Source organism: Odocoileus virginianus, chromosome 3 (assembly GCF_023699985.2).
Source record: "Odocoileus virginianus isolate 20LAN1187 ecotype Illinois chromosome 3, Ovbor_1.2, whole genome shotgun sequence".
NCBI classification, from domain to species: Eukaryota; Metazoa; Chordata; class Mammalia; order Artiodactyla; family Cervidae; genus Odocoileus; species Odocoileus virginianus.
Window position 1 is genome coordinate 4,948,025 of NC_069676.1, and position 19,524 is coordinate 4,967,548.

General features: G+C 47.1%; 1 protein-coding gene and 1 long non-coding RNA gene across 4 annotated transcripts in view; one reads left to right on the plus strand and one right to left on the minus strand.

The window, feature by feature from the left end:
• Positions 1-6,859, plus strand: part of UNC13A (unc-13 homolog A) — a 68,676-nt gene extending 61,817 nt beyond the window's left edge. For all 3 annotated transcript variants that reach the window (XM_070462074.1, XM_020898807.2, XM_070462080.1), the window contains one exon: positions 1,768-6,859. In XM_070462074.1, the coding sequence (XP_070318175.1) occupies positions 1,768-2,068 (301 nt within the window). In that variant the 3' untranslated portion in view covers positions 2,069-6,859. The remainder of the gene's footprint in view (positions 1-1,767) is intronic.
• Positions 6,399-8,833, minus strand: LOC110140401 (uncharacterized). The gene is made up of 2 exons (XR_011485801.1): positions 7,902-8,833; positions 6,399-7,458 (listed from the first exon to the last, which is right to left on the minus strand). It is a non-coding gene; the product is annotated as an uncharacterized lncRNA (long non-coding RNA).
• Positions 8,834-19,524: the final 10,691 nt, after the last annotated feature.

Here is a 19,524-nt window from a genome sequence, read left to right on the forward strand (position 1 = left end):
AAGTGGGGATGCTGGGAAGGGAGGCACCTTAGTGCAGGAGTGACACCAGGATGGAGGTGACCACCTTGGGGGACACACAGGTCGGGGTCGGGGACAGTGAGTATGATATAATAGCATAATGAGGGCTCATGAAGGGGAGAAGATGTCTGGCCAGAAGGAACATGTTGACCTGGGGCATTTCTGGGGCTAAAAATTCTGGTCTAAGAGGCGTGGGTGGTCATGATGAGGCAAGAAACTTGGGTCTGAGGGACTGAGGGGCATAGGGGTGTACCTCCTGGAGTCAGCAATGAGCTTTGTTGGTGCTATTGGGGTAGGTCATCTGGAGAAGTCTGCTCTAGGGGACAAGATTGGAATGTGGCTTGGTCCAGGGCATAGGGATATGTGTCATATGGGTAGGACTGAGATCACATCTAGATGGGGCTTTGCAACATGCAAGAGTAATCTTGGTCAGGGGCGTCAGGGATCTAGAGGAGCAGATGATTTATAGGGAACATAAATAAGTCTGATCAAGGAATACCTGGAGTGAGGGAGAGGGTTGGCGGATCTTTGGATCATGTGTGAGCCTCACTGGGGCAGGGTAACATTGGGGAGGTGTTCTTGGGGGACAGAGTGCATCAGGGTGAGGGGGCATCAGAGCTGAAGGGAGGGGGCCCTGGAGGGGCAGGAGCCTGGCCAATCCTATCAGAAAAGAGCTCCTGGTCAGAGGACTTTGGACAGGTGGGTCAGCTAAAGCAATATTTGGGAACAAGAGCACCGCCTAGTAGGGGCAGATATCTCCTGGGGGTGGGCCCAAGTAGTTGAGGGCTAGGAATGCAGCCTGGGAAGGAGATGCAAGGGATCAGTGCAGGTGTAGCCGGAAAGAAGAGAGTTCTTGACTAGCCAGCATCAGGGCAGGACCCAGCAGCTGGAACTTTGTAACCTGGAGGAGGGGGAGGAGTGCTAGAGTGGGTAGTCACTCATGGTGAGACATCAGGGCAGGGTTATATGGAGAGGGCATCTTGGGGGTAAGAAGAGTAGGCTAGGGAGCATGGGAGAGGGGCCATGTCAAGGGGAGAACTTGGGTTCAGATGGGAGCCTGGTAAAGGGTCTTCTGGGTGTCACATCTGGGTCAGGGTGGTGGAGGCAGCAGTTCAGCTGTGGGTGTGGGTGGGGTATCACAGGGTGGGAGCATGGGGCTCTTGGGGTGAGGATGTGGCTTGGCTGGGGGCTGGGAGTAGTTTCATGGGGGCGTCCTTGAGTGAGGAGTGAGAGAAGGAAAGGTGGAGAGAACGGGCAGGGGTCATGCTAGGGAGAGGAGTTGTCAGCTGATGTGGCCATGGCCCAGCATGGGGTTGTGAGGCAAGACACCTGGGGCGGGGGCAGAGCCAGGCTTATTCTCTTGCAAGGTTATGAAAATCAGTTCAGTGCAGTATTTCAGTCGTCTCCGACTGCGACCTTATGGACTGCAGCACGCAAGTCTTCCCTGTCCATCACCAACTCCCAGAGCTTACTCAAACTCATGTCCATCGAGTCGGTGATGCCATCCAACCATCTCATCTTCTGTCGTCCCCTTCTCCTCCTGCCTTCAATCTTTATCAGAATCAGGGTCTTTTCTAATGAATCAGTTCTTCTTATTAGGTTATGAAAATAGGATCCCTCAATGTGGGCGTGGCCCAGCCTCAGAATGCCCGGGTGTGGGCGTGACCCGCTGGGGGAGGAGGAGTCACCGGTGGGCGTGGTTGGCCAGGGTTGGGGCGAGATCTGTCCTCACGCTCCGCCCTCCCGCAGCACGCTAAGCGCTGACACTGGCCCTGAGTGCTACGAGCTGCAGGTGTGCGTCAAGGACTACTGCTTCGCGCGCGAAGACCGCACGGTGGGGCTGGCCGTGCTGCAGCTGCGTGAGCTGGTCCAGCGCGGGAGCGCCGCCTGCTGGTTGCCCCTTGGCCGCCGCATCCACATGGACGACACGGGCCTCACGGTGCTGCGCATCCTGTCGCAACGCAGCAACGACGAGGTGGCCAAGGAATTCGTCAAGCTCAAGTCGGACACGCGCTCCGCCGAGGAGGGCGGTGCCGCGCCTGCCCCCTAGTGCGGGGCACGCAGGCAGGCGCCATTGCGCCTGCGCAGAGCGCGCAGGGCGGGGCGGTGCCTGCGCGCTTGGACCTCCCTGAGGGCGAGTCTCCGGGCTCTGAACGGAAGGCATCCTGCCTCTGCGCCTTTGATTTAGTTTCCCATTCTGGGGAAAGGTGAATGGCAACGCCCCGCCCCCTCAGGAGGCCTTGCGCCAGGGCAAGAGGAAGGAAGAAGCCACATCCCCCCTACTTGAGGCCACTCTCCCAGCGTCTAGGAGCTTTTCGAGCTGGAATGGGATGAAAACCAGCCCCTATAGAGGAGGCTAGGTCCCAGAGCTGTGTCACCTGGACGCCCTGCCTCCTGCCCCCACCCTGGAAAAGCCATAAGATGGGTCCCAACCTTTGGGGCCCGAGACCAATTTGCCAAGTATGGAACTCTCAGCTCCCTTGAGGGGCGGGCCTTGGGCAAGGGGCAGGGTTTCCTGGCACGCCCCCTGGGGTGGTGTGGAGACTGGAGGGGCTCGGTGGTGGTTAGAGAGCCCCCCACCAAGGTGGACCAGAGTCCCTTTTGATGTTTGTGCGAAAAATAAGCAGGGAAGGGGGGAGGATGGGATTTCAAAAGCACATGCGCTCTCGGGCGCCCAAACCCGGCCAAGGGGTCGGCTCTGGGGCATCCACGCTGCCCCAACTTCCCTACGGGGTTTTGCCTCCCCCTTTCCCCACTACATATCCAGTCCTTATATCATAGAGTTCAACCCACTCACTTGACAGATGGCAAAACCGAGGCCGAGAGCTGCTTAAGACAATGCCGAGGGTTCCGGTACCACATCCCCTCCCCATTCCCTTTGGCCTGTGTGCCCCTCTGAAGGGCGAGCTGAGATCGGATACCCCGACACAGCTCCCCATTGCTGCTAACCCCGTCGGGGGACTGCCCCCAACCCTCAAAGCGGTGGGGATTCAGGGCCAAGGCCCCAGTGCCCCCTTCCACCGCTGGCTGCCAAGCAAAACCCCTGCCTTCACTGCTTTCCTTTGGGACGACAGGGTTAGATACCTGAGAACTCTTGACCTCCCACCAAAAGAAAGTGAAGATACGGGATTCCCTGGACCCAGTCCCCTGCCCCAACCACTTCTTCCTCTCCTAGAATGCTCCAGTCAGGAAGGAACGGAAAGAGACCAGAGGCTTGAGTGTGTGTGTGTGTGTGTGAGTGAATATACAAATTTGCTGGGGAGCTTTCTCCCCCAAAATTTCATTCATTCATTTAAACACGCAGGCCACAGGATACCCCATGTGGAGCCTCTAGCTGCCTGAAACTCTTCCTCCACCAGGGGTTTTGGGGCAGTTTGGCCAAATTTCTCCATTTTAACTCACACAGGCATTTTGGGAAAGTTTGGCATGGCTTGTCTTTGCCCAGGATCTGCTTTTTCACACTGGAACAGTATGTGTATACTGTGGGTTTTTTCCTGTCAGATTGATAAATAACAGGATTGTGCTGTACTAGGGAAAAATTTAAACAGAGGGATGAGAAGAGGGTTAACTTGGCTACTGGAGCGATGGGGGCTACCTCAGATGGGCAAGAGCCCTCAGATGCAGAGGGCTTTCTGCAGAGGTGAAAAGTGTAAAGGAACTACCCATTGGAGAGAAAAGAGCTCCAGGCAGAGGGAACTTCAGATGCAAAGGCTCGGAAGTGGGCTAACTTGAAGCATAGCCAGGTCAGGTGGCTGGAGCTGAGCCAACCAGTGGGGTGGTGGGAGATGCTGATGAGATTGGGGAGGCCTGCAGAGGTCTCAGACCAGGTGGGATCTGGTAAGAAGCCCTGAGGAGTTTTGATTTTACCATAGAGGCTTGGGGGGCCCCAGGAGATTTTAAATCTGGGGAGAGTCTGGGTTTCAGGTTTTGACTCTCTCTCTGGCTACCTCATGATGAATGGACTGATGTGGTGGTGGGGGTGGGGATGGGAGGGAGGACAAAATACTTTCAGGACACTGGGATTAATTCTTGGAAAGATTTTGGAGGATATATTAAAAACTATGCCTTAGATGAGCCCGAGGTCTCCCTGGTACAGATGTTCTGGTTGTGCACTGCCCAGGGGTTGAGCATCTAAGGAGGCCATGTGCAAACTGAGGGTTGTATATTTATGGTAATGGTTTTCCCATCTGTGAACAAAGAGTTTGGATGAAGCCGCTCTTATTTCTAATTTACCTGAAAGTATTTGTGTGTCCCCTAAATTCCTTGGTGGCTTGAACTGTAAAGAATCCACCTGCACTGTGGGAGACCCGGGTTCGATCCCTGGGTTGGGAAGATACCCTGGAGAAGGGAATGGCTACCCAGTCTAGTATTCTTGCCTGGCAAATCCCATGGACAGAGGAGCCTCATGGGCTGCAGTCCACGGGGTCACAAAGAGTCGGACATGACTGAGCGTTTGAGTGTGTGTGAATTCAGGCAGTTTCACATGACTGACGGTTCAGAATTAGAGATTAGGATGAAAGTTCTCATTCAGGATGGTGGGGCAGGAGTGCACCCCCCACCCCCACCCCAGGGACAAGGGACAGGCTAGAAGGTGTCTTGCGGGGAACTTGAAGTCTCCGTTGTGAGGCACAAGAGGGAGATTTGAACTTCAGACCATCCAAGAGGTGGAGGTGGGCTGGATGGCTGACTTGGAGATGAGGAGAGGAGCAACATCCAGAGGGGTGTTAATCTGTGATTTGGAGTAGGCTCTGAAAGACTTTTTGAATGACTGGCAGGAAAAGGCAGGGGGAGCTGAGCTTCTGCCAGAGAAAGCCAAGATGTTTGCCAAAAGCTTTATTGGGAGGTGCTCTGGTCTAGGGGTGTGTGAGTGAGTGAGTGTGTGTGTGTGTGTGTGTGTGTGTGTGTGTGTATGAGGGTTCCCCAGCACCGGCCCAGGCACATGGAGGGAGCCTCAGGGAGTATTTGTCAAATGACATTTTCTGACTCCCAGGCTAAAACTGTTTGGGAAATTTTCTCCCTCTTCTTTCCCCCAGAGAACTCCTAGTCATCCCTCAAAACTCATCACAAATATTCCCTTCTGTGGAAAACCTCTGATCCCCCTCAGGACTTCCCCAGCCAGTGTCCCTCCTCTGTCTGCCCCTCCCCCAGCCTCTGTCTCCGATGCCATGCGGCTGAGGGTATCTGTGAAAGGCTCTCTCCCCCCAAGATGGGGCTCTGAAGCCCCCCAAGAGCCCCAATTTCAGTGAGCAAAGGCTGGGCCCAGGTGGAGTGTCAGGGAGGGGATGTCTAATTGAATGATGTCTCAGGCAGGGAGTTTGTGTGCCCACACGTTCACGTGTCTGTCCATACCAACCTTCCCCTCCCACACAGATCTAGGCACCCAGGAGGTATTCCCAGCAGACTGGCTGAGCCGCAGGGCAGTCAAGAGAAGACAGAGGGGACTGGAAGTGTTTGAAATCAGAACGCTCCTCTATGGGAACGACAAGGCTTAGAGAGGAGCAGCGCTTTCCTCAGGGCCACCCAGCATTGGATGATGCCTTTGGGCTTCCACCGTTTCGCCTGGGGTTCTGAGCGCAGGTGGGGTCCTGGCATTGCATTTGGACCTTGCTCCATGCGGGGAACTTGCCCCAGATTTTCATGGATCAAGAAAAGGATAAAATAGGCTTGTAGTGGGATCGAGGTGGGGGGTGACATTGAGGGACATAGCCAATCCTCCCTAAAAAGGGAGGAGACAGTAAGGACCCAAAGAAGAGAAGGGAAGGAAGGAGAGAAAAGAGGGATGGGCAGACAGACAGGAAGAAATCAAGAGGATCAGATCGTGCCCAGATGGGAACAGCCAGAACTTTGAAATGAAGAGAGCGATTCAGAGGTGGGGCTGCAGGGACAGGAGAGAAAAGGCAAAAACAGAGAACTAGAAGGAAGAGGGGCCTCCTTGCCCTCTCCAGTCTGTCCTCAAAAGATTTACCTAAAATAAGGAGGTGCCCAGTTGCATCCCCCAATCCTGGTTCTCCGGCACTACATCCTGAAACCTCACCGTGCCCTCATCAGAGATGCAAAAAAAAAAAAAAAAAAAGACTTAGCCAACTAGAAATCCTTGGGACCTCTCTCGGCTGGGACCTCAGAGACCTTTCTGTCCTTCACCCCCAGCAATGTCCATCTTACAGGTGGGAACACTGAGACACGGGGGGCAGAGGGGAGACAGCCCAGAGTTGCCCCAGTTCTGCTGCCCAGGCAGAGAGGAAGGGGAACTCACTGCGGAGCTGCTCTACATCATGACCCCTGCTGTCCCCTGAACATCCTTTCCTAATAATTGTCGAGGACCAAAGTCATTTTCGCTGACACATGTTGCTTTTCTCTTTGCCTTTTTTTTTTTAAAGAGACAAATCAAGTTGACAGTGTCAAGTAAGACCCCCTCCATCTGCCCCCCACCCTCCGCCCAGCCATAGTGACTCTTGTGCGAGGCACAGGTCACTGGCGGACGGTCCCTAGGCATCCCTGGCTACACAGTCAGGGAAACTCAGACCCCACCGCTGGCCCCGGCCCCTTGAGACCCTGAAACCTGGCCACGCAGTCCAGGGAGGTTCTTCCTCCACACACCTTCTCTTAGCATGTGATTGCAAATGTGAACTCAAAATGCTGTTTGTCTGTTTTAATTCCATCCCGTCAGTCTGGCATCTGCACAGATGTCCCCATTTCTCTGTAAATATTGGAACAAATGTTTAAAACCAATGAGAAGTGGTCATGAATGCATGGTGTTGAGATGTTTTGCACTATTCTGACTTTTTGGTCTCTGTAAAAATATTTTATTAACAGCAGACATTAAAAGAAGAAAAAGCACACAGCCTCGGGTGCGTGGTGACCTCCTTGCCTTCCTAAATTAGCAAAAAAATCACATAGCACCTACTGTGAGTAGCCACTGTTTAATATACTTCCCACCCACGAATGCAAATCATTACAACTACCATGGTTCCGTTTTACAGAGAAGAAAGCAGGTCCAAGGAAGGGAGATATTTCGGAAGGGATGGAGCCAGGATCTGAACCCAAGATATTGGGCAACTGTCGCTCTTTGCTCAAACAAGTTAAAACACAAATGCCAGGGATGCAGTCAAATTCCACCCACTCACCCTTGTTTGGAAGTTTTTCTGTTTTGTTTTTTGATGTAACAGGTGATAATCTCATGTTTATCAACTTGGATGGGCAAAGAATGAAGCTTCATTTTTCTATAGCTGAGTCTGACTCCTCTGTTGATTCCCCCATCCCACAAGGGAGCAGAAATGGAATCTTACTCAACTCAGGGTTTCCTCGGTAAAGTCTGGAGATTCCTCTTGAGGTTTCTTCTATAGGTTTCCTCCTAAGACCTGGAGTTGTTTCTCCATTCGAGTGGCCAGGGCAGAGGCTGTGGGATCCACCCATGGAAGTGAGTTTGATGAGTGCATTTGGCTGCAAGTAACAGTCAGAAAGGTTAAAAGTAAGGGACTTCCCTGGTGGTCCAGCAGTTAAGACTCTATGCTTCCACTGCAGGAGGCATGCGTTTGATCCCTGATTGGGGGACTAAGCATCCTGCATGCTGCATGCAAAAAAAAAAAAAAAAAGGGTAAAATATAAAAAAGTGGCTAAACCGAAGGGGTAACCCATAGCTCAGTAACTGTCCTCAAGAAAGTCTTGCATGTGGACAAGATTGGAAGCAGCGTCAATGACATGGTATCTTCACACAGTGGGGGAATACCATACAGCTATGAAATGGATAAAGCACAGGTATCTGCGTGACCTCTGTGGAGGCAGCCTACAGGTTCTGAGCACCCTTAAGTTCTTTTTTAAAATTCTTTTTTAAAAATTTATGTTTTTTAAAAATTATTTATCTATTTGGGTAAAAGACTCCTTACTTCTATTTCTGCAGACTCCACCTGGCTTTCAATTATTTCAATATGTTGTCTTTTGTGGTTCTTCACTTATAACAGTTTCTTCAGCAATGTCCTTTGCTGGTACTGTTAATACTTGTTCTCCATCTGGCATGGTCACAATGATGGCCTGACCTATTCCACTTGTTTCAATGGAGTGCAAATTTCCAAGCTGAATTCCATCTGTACTATTGTGATGACATGAGGGATTTTTGGTCTTTGTTACATCATGCTGGTTCCTTAGTTGTGGCAGGCAGGATCTTTTAGTTGTGGCATGGGGAATCTCTAGTTGTGGCACTCAAACTCTTGTGGCATGTGGGATGTAGTTCCCTGACTAGGGACTGAACCTAGGCCCCCTGCACTGGGAGCTTGGAGTTTTAGCCACTGGACCACCAGGGAAGTCCCCCTGCAGGCTTTTGCTGACTGTGCTAGGCTGCAGATCCGTCCTTCTCCCAAGACCAGGCAGTTTCCATAGCTTAAGTACATAGGCTACACAACATGACTTTCTTTTCTTCTTAGCTGGGCCACGAGGCATGCGAAGTCTTAGTTCCCAGACTAGGGATTAAACCCGTGCCCCTCCAGTGGAAGCACAGAGTCTTAACCACTGGACTGCCAGGAACCCCCCCACCCAGCATGACTTCTGTGTAACTGTTTCATCCCTGACAGAGGGAAGCCAGCTGGTACTGCTTTGTACAAAAGGTGTTCAGCTCTTGGCCCTCTGCCTCTCAGCGTGTGAGGTCCATCGTGTCACCTAGGGGGCGTGGGGACTGAGGCTCATGCTTGCTGAACTGTGAGATATAAACTTTCTTGCTATGATGCAGTGAGTCTCACAGTTGGCTCCACACCAATGGATGAAGGACAGGCTTATTTCTGCCATTCTCTGGGAAATGAGCTTCTTCATTCTGACAAATGAAAGAAGTGTGATGGTGGGTGAAAAAAAAAAAGCCCTAGAAGGCTTCAAAGAGCATGACACTACATTTATAAAGCTGAAAAGACCTATCAGGTACACCCACGGAGATTTTGTTTAGGGATAATTAAGAGTGATTAATAAAATATGATAAGCACAAAACTTCCCCAGTGGCTCAGTGGATAAAGAATCCGTCAGCAAAGCAGGAAACATAAGAGAAATGTGTTTGATCCATGAGTTGGGCAGATCCCCTCGAGAAGGAAATGGCAACCCAGTCCAGTATTCTTGCCTGGAAAATCATGTGGACAGAGGAGCCTGGCAGGCTACCGTCCAAAGGGTCGCAAAGAGTTGGACACAACTGTGCAACTCAGCACGGCACACAGCAAGGGTTAAAGAAATGAGAATCCTACCGTATATACATTGGCTGTTATCAAAACGCAAGACAAAACGGAAAACAAGCATTGGTGACCATGTGGTGACGTTGCAAGCTCTGTGCACTGTAGGTGGGAATGCAAAATGATATACCTGTTGTGTTCCTCAAAAGATTAAACATGAATTGTAAATTGGTGTAGCCACTATGGAGAAGAGTATGGAGATTCCTTTAAAAAACTGAACATACAGTTCATATGATCCTGCAATCCTGCTTCTGGGCATATATCTGGAAAAACAAAACTAATTCAAGAAGATACCTGCATTCCAGTGTTCACAGCAGCACTATTTACAATTGTCAAGACATGGAGAAATAGCAACAACCTCAGATATGCAGATGACAACACCCTAATGGCAGAAAGCAAAGAGGAACCAAGGAGCCTCTTGATGAAGGTGAAAGAGCAGAGTGAAAAAGCCGGCTTAAAACTCAACATTCAAAAAACAAAGATCATGGCATCCAGTCCCATCACTTTATGGCAAATAGATGGGGAAAAAAGTGGAAACAGTGTCTGATTTCACTTTCTTGGGTTCCAAAATCACTGCAGATGGCGATGCAGTCATGAAATTAAAAGACACTCGTTCCTTGGAAGAAAAGCTATGACAAATCTAGACAGCGCATTAAAAAGCAGAGACATCATTTTGCTGACAAAGGTCTGTATAGTCAAAGCTATGACTTTTTCAGTAGTCATGTATGGATGTGAGAGTTAGACCATAAAGAAGCCTAGGCGCCAAAGAATCGATGCTTTGAACTGTGGTGTTGGAGAAGACTTTTGAGAATCCCTTGGACTGTAAGCACATCAAACCAGTCAATCCAAAAGGAAATCAACCCTGAATATTCATTGAAAGGACTGGTGCTGAAGCTGAAGCTCCAATAGTTTGGCCACCTGATGTGAAGAATTGATAAAGACTCTGATGCTAGAAAAGATTGAGGGCAAGAGGAGCAGGGGGCAACAGAGGATGAGATGGTTGGATGGCATTACTGACTCAGTGGACATGAGTTTGAGCCAACTCCGGCAGATAGTGAAGGACAGGGAAGCCTGGTGCGCTGCAGTCCACGGGGTCACAATGAGTTGGACATGACTTAGTGACTCAACAACAACAAAAGACTGGAAGCAACCTAAATGTTCATCAACAGATAAGTGGATAAAGAAAATGTGGAATATTAATAAGCCATGAAAATAATGAAATAATATCATTTGCAGCAACATGGATGGACCCAGAGATTATCATACCAAGTGAAGTAAGTCAGAAATAGAAAGCAAATACCACACGGTATATGGCCAGTGATGATGGGGAGGCCAGAGAGCCCTCTGCTCCTGGGCATCCTTCAACATCGATGGGCTCCAGCCAACAACGCCAGCAGGGTCTTTGCTCAGGCCCCGGGGCACCACGTGGGCCAACACCCAGCAGCCTGTGAAGGTTTGCACACTCAAGAGGACCAGCAGTGGGACAACCAGGGTGCCAGGCATGTCCTACATGGAGCAGCTGAATGCCATGTCCCTGCCAGTCAGGGCCTGACAAAACTTGGTCCACTGGAAAAGGGAATGGCAAACCAGTTCAATATACTTGCCTTGAGAATCCCATGAGTAGTATGAAAAGCAAAAAGATATGACATTGAAAGATGGACTCCCCAGGTCGTTAGGTGCCCAGTATTCTACTGGGGAAGAGCAGAGAAATAACTACAGAAAGAATGAAGAGGCTGAGTCAAAGCGGAAACAACACCCAGTTGTGATTGTGTCTGGTGGTGAAAGCAAAGTCTGATGCTGTAAAGAACAATATTGTATAAGAAACTGGAATGTTAGGTCCATGAATCAAGGTAAATTGGATGTAGTCTAATAGGAGATGGCAAGGGTGACCATCACATTTTAGGAATCAGTGAACTAAAATGGATGGGAAAGGGTGAATTTAACTCAGATGACCACTATATCTACTACTGCGGGCAAGAATCCCTTAGAAGAAATGGAGTAGCCATCATAGTGAACAAAAGGGTCTGAAATGCAGTACTTGGGTGCAATCTCAAAAATGACAGAATGATCTCAGTTCCTTTCCAAGGCAAACCGTTCAATATCACAGTAATCCAGGTTTATGCCCCAACCACTAATGTTGAAGAGCTGAAGTTGAACGATTCTATGAAGACCTACAAGACCTTCTAGAACTAACACCAAAAACAGATGTCCTTTTCATCATAGGGGACTGAAATGCAGGAAGTCAAGAGATACCTATAGTAATGGGCAAGTTTGGCCTTAGAGTATAAAATGAGGCAGGGCAGAGGCTAACAGAGTTTTGCCAAGAGAATGCACTGGTCATAGCAATGCCCTCTTCCAAAAATGTCTTCCAAGAGACGACTCTACACATGGACATCACCAGATGGTCAATACCGAAATCAAATTGATTGTATTCTTTGCAGCAAAGATGGAGAAGCTCTATATAGTCAGCAAAAACAAGACCGTGAGCTGATCTGGCTCAGATCATCAGCTCCTTATTGCAAAATTCAGGCTCAAATTGAAGAAAGTAGGGAGAACCACTAGGCCGTTCAGGTATGACCTAAATCAAATTCCTAATGATTATATAGTGAAGGTGACATAGAGTCAAGGGCTTAGATCTGGTAGATAGAATGCCTGAAGAACTATGGATGGAGGTTTGTAACATTGTATAGGAGGTAGTGACCAAAACCATCCCCAAGGAAAAGAAACACAAGACGGCAAAGTGATTGTCTGAGGAGACCTTACAAATAGCTGAGAAAAGAAGAGAAGTGAAAGGCAAAGGAAAAAGGGAAAGATATACCCAACTGAATGCAGAGTTCCAGAGAATAGCAGGGAGAAATAAGAAAGCCTTCTTAAGTGAAAAATGCAAAGAAACAGAGGAAAACAACAGAATGGGAAAGACTAGAGATCTCTTTAAGAAAATTAGAGATTCCAAGGGAACATTTCATGCAAAGATGGACACAATAAAGGACAGAAATAGCAAGGACATAACAGAAGCAGAAGAGATTAAGAAGAGGTGGCAAGAATACACAGAACTATACAAAAAAGTTCTTCATGACCCAGATAACCACGATGGTGTGATCAGTCACCTAGAGCCAGATATCCTGGAGTGCAAAGTCAAGTGGGCGTTAGAAAGCATCACTGCCAACAAAGCTAGTGCAGGTGATGGGATTCCAGCTGAGCTATTTCAAATCCTAAAAGATGATGCTGTGGAAGTGCTACGCTCAATATGCCAGCAAATATGGAAAACTCAGCAGTGGCCACAGGACTGGAAAAGGTCAGTTTTCATTCCAATCCCAAAGAATGTTCAATGCTAAAGAATGTTCAAACTACTGCACAATTGCACCCATTTCACATGCTAGCACAGTAATGCTCAAAATCCTTCAAGCTAAGCTTCAAAAGTATGTGAACCAAGAACATCCAGATGTACAAGCTGGATTTAGAAAAGGCAGAGGAATCAGAGATCAAATTGCCAGAAAAACATGTATTTCAACTTCATTGACTATGCCAAAGCCTTTGACTGTGTGGGTCACAACAAATTGTGGAAAATTCTTCAAGAAATGGGAATACCAGACCACCTTACCTGCCTCCTGAGAAACCTGTATGCAGGTCAAGAAGCAGCAATTAGAGCAGGACATGGAGCAATGGACTGGTTCAAAAGTGGGAAAGGAATATGTCAACGCTGTATATTGTCAACCTGCTTACTTAAATTATATGTAGAGTACATCTTGCAAAATGCCAGGCTGGATGAATCACAAGCTGGAATCAAGATTTCTGGGAGAAATATCAATAATCTCAGATATGCAGATGATACCACCCTAATGGTAGAAAATGAAGAGGAACTAAAGAGCGTCTTGATGAAAGTGAAAGAGGAGAGTGATAAAGCTGGCTTAAAACTCAACATTCAAAAAACAAAGATCGTGGCATCTGGTCCCATCACTTCATGGCAAATAGATGGGGGAAAAAGTGGAAACAGTGAGAGACTTTATATTCTTGGGTTCCAAAATCACTGCAGATGGTGACTGCAGCCATGAAATTAAAAGGTGCTTGCTCCTTGGGAGAAAAGATATGACAAACCTAGACAGTGTATTAAAAAGCAGAGACATCACCTTGCCCACAGCGGTCTGTATAGTCAGCAATATGGTATATATGTGGAATTTACAATATGAAAGACATAAATTTATTTACAAAAGAGAAATAGGCTCAAATACAGAAAACAAACTTTTGGCTACCAAAGGGGAAAGGAGGGTATAAATTGATAATTTGGGATTAAAAGATACATACTACTATATATAAAAAAGATAAATAACAAGGACCTACTGTATAACACAGGGAACTATATTCAATATCTTGTAATAATTGAAAAGAATCTGAAAAAGGAATATACATGTATAAATATACATATAACTGAATCACTTTGCTGTATACCTGAGACATTCTAAATCATCTATACTTCAATTAAAAATCAAAAATAGAATTACCAAATGGTCTAGCAATTCCACCTCTTGGTATATGCCCAGAAGAATAGAAATCAGGGTCTCAAAAAGGTATTTGTACACCCATGTTCATAGCAGCATTATTCACAATAGCTAAAACATGGAAGAAACTCAAGTGTCCATCATCAGAAGAATGGATAAACAAAATGGGATCCATCCAGTCAATGGAGTATTATTCAGCCTTAAAAAGGAAAGAAATTCTGCAGTATGCTACAACTGGATAAACCTCGAGGACATTATACTGGGTGAAATAAGCCAGTTACAAAAAGACAAATACTGTATGACTCTAATAGTATGAGGTACTGAAGACTAAGCAAAATCACAGAGACAGAAAATATAGTGGTGGTTTCCAGGGACTAGGGAAGGGGGAATGAAGAGTTAGTGTTAAACAGGTGCAGAATATTGGTTTTACAAATGAAATAATTGTGAGGATGAATGGTGGTGATGGTGCACAACACTGTGAATGTATTTAATACCACTGAACTGTACACTTAAAATGGTTAAAATGGTAAAATTTAGGTTATATGTATTTTAAACACAATTTTTAAAAATCAAGGATTAAAAAAGGAAACATAAAAACCAAGGGCAGTGGTTTCCTTGCGGAGTGGGGCAGGCAGGGAAGTGGGAGCAGGGAGCAGGGAAGTGTGGGTGAGATGATGTCAATATAAATCTGGTTATTTAGTGGGCAGTGGCTTTGTAGGGGGTTATTTTATAATGTACAATATATATTTTTGTGGTAGAGGTAGCTGGTTACCCCTCCCCCAGCACTTTCTTCCCTCCTTTAGTACAATAATAGAAGCATCATTTGTGAACATAGCTAGCTAACCAAAGGCTACATTTACCAGCCTCCCTTGTAGCTCCTGGTCATGTGACCATTTCTGGCCAATGAGGTATGAGCAGAAGTCACATGGACAAAAACTAGCTCATATCCTTAAAAAGAAGGCTAGACAGGTCCAGTGTTGGACAGTGTTTGCTGTCTTTTCTGTCTTTAATGGCCTTTTTCTCAATCCCAGGATGGCTGTCAGAGCTCCAAAACTCCATTTGTGTATATCTCTTTTTCTCAGGCAATTAAAATTTTCTGGAAATCTATTGCACACCATTGGCCAGAACTGGGTCACAGGCCTACACCTAAGCTGACAAGGGAGATGGATCACCAGGGTTCGTGTAGACCAATCAGACCTTCAGTACTGGTTCCTATCTCCCACCAGGCTACCCAGCCCATGAAGCAAATGGTGGCTTCTAGGTAAACAACCCCCAGAATCAGCCACATTCATTGTCCTTGCTCCACTCTGGGATGGCCTCTGTATTAGTTATCTACCACTATCTAACAACTGCCTTCAAATGCACCAACTTAGAACAACAAATATTGGGACTTCCATTATGGTCCAGTGGCTAAGACTCTGAGTTCCCAATGCAGAGAGCCCGGGTTTGATCCCTGGTCAGGGAACAAGATCCCACACGCTGCAACTAAGAGTTCATATGCTGTAACTAAAGATACCACAAGTCACAACTAAAAAAAGATCCAGCACGCTGCAGCTAAGACCTGGCACAGAAAAATAAGTAAATATAAATACTTAGAAAAAGAGTAATATTTATCATCTCACTGTTTCTCTGGGTCAGGGATACGCCTCGTCCTCAAAGTCTCACACAGGCCACAATGAAGATGTTGGCCAAAGCTGTGGTTTCATGTAAAAGCTCAACTGTGGGAGGAGCTACTTTCCAGTTCATTCCTGTGGTTGTTGGCAGGCTGATGGCTCCTTGCTGGCCGCTAGCTGGGGGCTCCCCTCACTTCTGTGCCAGGGCCCTCTGCACAGGACAGCTCACAGCATAGCGGCCGGCTTTATCAGAGAGAGACGTAGACGTTCCAGCCCTTTGTAACCTAATCTCGGGTGTGACATCCCATTACTTCTGTTAGGATCTATCAGTTAGGAGGGAGTCACAATGTCCAGCCCACATCAAAGGGAGAAGATGACACGAGGGCTTGAAGACCAGGCAGCGATCATTGGGGGCCATCTTGGGGGTTCCCTAAGTATGACCACACTCCCTTTGGTTTTAAATTCCCACCCTAATCCTGAGGCTTACAGGAGTTTGGGCACTTTGGTCTGCTTTTTTCTGCTGGAAAAAAATGCATTGGAACTGAATGACAATGGAGTATAATCCAACATCAGAAATGAGATGGAAGATAATCCTGCTACAAGTTCATAAAAACGGAAATGGGGTTTCTGAGTCAAAAATTAAAAGCAAAGCATTTGAGGACCCTGGCTTACCCAACATGAAACTACTCTTGTTGAACTGCTAAGTCATTTCCAACTCTTGGTGATCCCATGAACTGGAGCCTGCCAGGCTCCTCTGTCCATGGGACTTCCCAGGCAAGAATACTGGAGTAGGTTGCCATCTCCTTCTTCAGGGGATCTTCCCAACCTAAGGATCAAACCTGTGTCTCCTGTTTGGCAGGTGGATTCTTTACCCCTGAGCCACTTGGGAAGTCCCCACATGAAACTATATCCAAAACCCAACTCTGGGCATATTAAACATTTAAATGTGAAAAGCAAAATGATAAAGATTTTAGGAGTCAGCGTAAGAGAATAGCTTTATGATGTTGGCTCCAGGAAAACTTTTTAAAGGAGGCACAACAAGCCTGAAAGGAGAATACAGGAAACGGTGATCAGCTCAACTTCATTAAAATGAATTATTTCAGTTCATCAAAGACATTGTGAAGAGAATGAAATGACAAGCCAAATATTGGGAGCATATGTGTGCACCACACCTGACCAAAAAAAGAATAGTATCAGGACTTCTCTAGTGGCCCAGTGGTTAAGAATCCACCTTCCAATGCAGACAGCTTGGGTTTCAACCCTGGCTGGGAAGTTAAGCTCCCATATGATGTGGGGCAACCAAGTCTGAGTGCTGCAGCTAGAGAAAGCCAGGGTCCCTCAACAAACAGTCCTCATTGCCACAGCAAAGACCCAGCGCAGCCAGAAAGGAAAAGAAAAGAGCAGTATCTGTAAAGAACCCTGAGTTAATAAGGGGCAGATCACACCCTATAGAACACACGCTAAAGCATGTATAGGAATTTCCTGAAAGGAAAAGCTGATGGCTGATAAACACATGGAGAGGCACACACTTCTGGTAATCAGAGAATGAAAATAAGAGCCAAAGTGGGCTCTGGTATATCATATCATATCATATCATATTACCAGGGCTGATATGCCATGTGGAACCATCTTTTCATCTTGCTTCTTCTACGTCAGGGTCCAAGATGTCTGCTCCATCTGGTGGTAATGAGGGAAGGCCTGAGGAGGTCAAATCTCATCCCTTCAGGCAAGACCAAGAGGCTGTGACCGTCACTTCCATTAAGAGTCCTCTGACCAGAACCTCCTTGTGGCGTGTACCTAGTTGCAAAGGATGCTGGGAAATGTGCTCTTTGCAGCCATTTTCTCAACCATAGTTATAGTTCTATAGGAGAAAAGAATGTTATTGGGGCAAAACCAGAAGTTTCTACAAGCACAGAGAACTATATTCAATATCCTATGATAAAACCATAAGAGCTTCCCTGGTGGGTCAGATGGTAAAGAATCTGATAGAACTTTGCTCGGAAAAACAAGCCACTTTAGTTCTATTGCTCACAATAGTCAAGGGTTGGAAACAACCCCAAATGTCCATCAACAGATGAGTGGATGAACACAGTGCAGTCCATCCATACAGTGGAGTATTACTTGGCTTTAAAAAGGAAAGAAGCAGGGATGCATACTACAATGTGGATGAACCTAAACAGCATGGTGATGAAAGAAAGGAGACGTAAAAGACTGCATAGATATGATTCCATTCATATGAAATGTCCAGAGGAGGAGACAGAAAGCAGATTGCCAGGGGCTGCAGGAAGGGGACGTTGGGGAGTACTGGGTTTCCACTGGGGTGTCGAGAATGTTCCAGAACTGGGTAGCTGTGATGGGTGCATAACTTGGTGAATGTATCAAATGTCATTAAATTGTACACTTTAATTGGTTAATTTGATATTATATGAATTTCACCAAAGTGGATAATAATAATTTTTTTAAAAATAAATGGGGGGGGGCTTCCCTGCTAGCTCAGTGGTAAAGAATCTGCCCGCCAGTGCAGGAGACACAGGTTGGATCCCTCATCTCGGAAGATCCCACGTGCTGCAGAGTGACTAAGCCCGTGAGTCACAACTACTGAGCCTGTGTGCTGCAGCGACTGAGGCCCTCGGGCCTGGAGCCTGTGCTCTGCAAGAAGAGAGGCCACCGCAATGAGCAACCTGCGCACCGCGGCTAGAGAGGAGCTCCCACTCACGGCAACTGGAAGAAAAGCCCTCGAAGCAGTGAAGACTCAGCACAGCCAAAAATAAAATAAGTAATTTTTTAAAAAAGAAATGGGGAGGTACAAAGGAAATTTGGACTTCCCTGGTGGTCCAGTGGTTGAGAATCCACCTTCCAATGTAGGGGGCAGTGATTTGATCCCTGGTTGGGGAACTAAGATCCCACATGCCATGGGGCAACTAAGCCTGTGTGCCACAACTACTGAGTCTGCAACAAGGATCCTATATGCTGCAACTGGGACCTGATAAATAAATAATGCTTAAAAAAATTTTTTTTATGTAGCCACTATGGAACATTGGATGAGAGTTCCTCAAAAAATTAAACAGAATTACCATATGATCCAACAACACATTTCTGGGTGTATACCCAAAAGAACTGAAAATAAATATGGAACAGATACTTGTACATCTATGTTCATAGCAGCTTTACGCAGAATAGCCAGATGGTGGAGGCAATCCAAGTGTCTGAACAGGTAAACAAAATGTGGTCTGTACATACATGCAGTGGAATTGAGGCAGGAGAGAGATGAGCTCCATGCTGAGCAGCTGAAGTCTGTTCCCTGTGGACAGATACTCCAAGATAAAGACAATGGCAGGGACAGAGAGGAGCTGAGTCCTGTCCAAAGAAAAGATAAAGACACCACATAGTTCCCATTCTTGAGGCTGAGGAGAGCTTTCCAACTACACATGTACAGAGAGGCTCCTCCGGGGCCCAAAAGGGAGGCCACGCCAGCCCAACATAGATGGTGTCAACCTTCCCATAGGCCTCTGCGCCGAAATCCTTCTTGGCTAAGAGATGTGCTCGCGCACAGAGGAGGGCCCTCAGTTACGCTAAATACAGGCTCTGAGCCAGGGAAAGCAACGTGATTGTCCAGAGGAAACTGGGAAGAAAGGGCCCCATATAAATGATTTCAGCTACCACAAAGGGGAGATTCCCTCTCTGAGTCTATTCACACGCACTCTTATTTTCCTCCTGATAGACACTTTACTTGTCTCACCACTTTCTGTCTCTTTAAAAGTTCATTTCCACAAAGCAGAAAAGCCAGGGCCTTGTCACTGGCCGTTGGCCCTCACAGCCTCGTGGTTAGGATTCAGTGCTCTCACTGCAGTCTGGGTGAGCTGAGATCCTGCTTCGAGATCCTGCTTCAAGCCGCTGCCGGCCAAGGCCACCCAGATCAGAATACTGTTCAGCCTTAAAGAGGAAGGCGATTTTCAGACTTCCCCAGCAGTCCAGTGGTTAAGACTCCACACTCCAAATAATGTGGAGTTCAATCCCTGGTCAGGGAACTAGATCCCACATGCAGCAACTAAGAAGAGAAAGAAGACAAAAAAAATCTAATGTGCCTCAATGAAGACTGAAGATCCCATGTGCTGCAACTAACACTTAAGTCAATAATTTTTTTTAAAGGAAGGCAATTCTGGTTCTTGCTACAACATAGATGAACCTGGAAGGTAC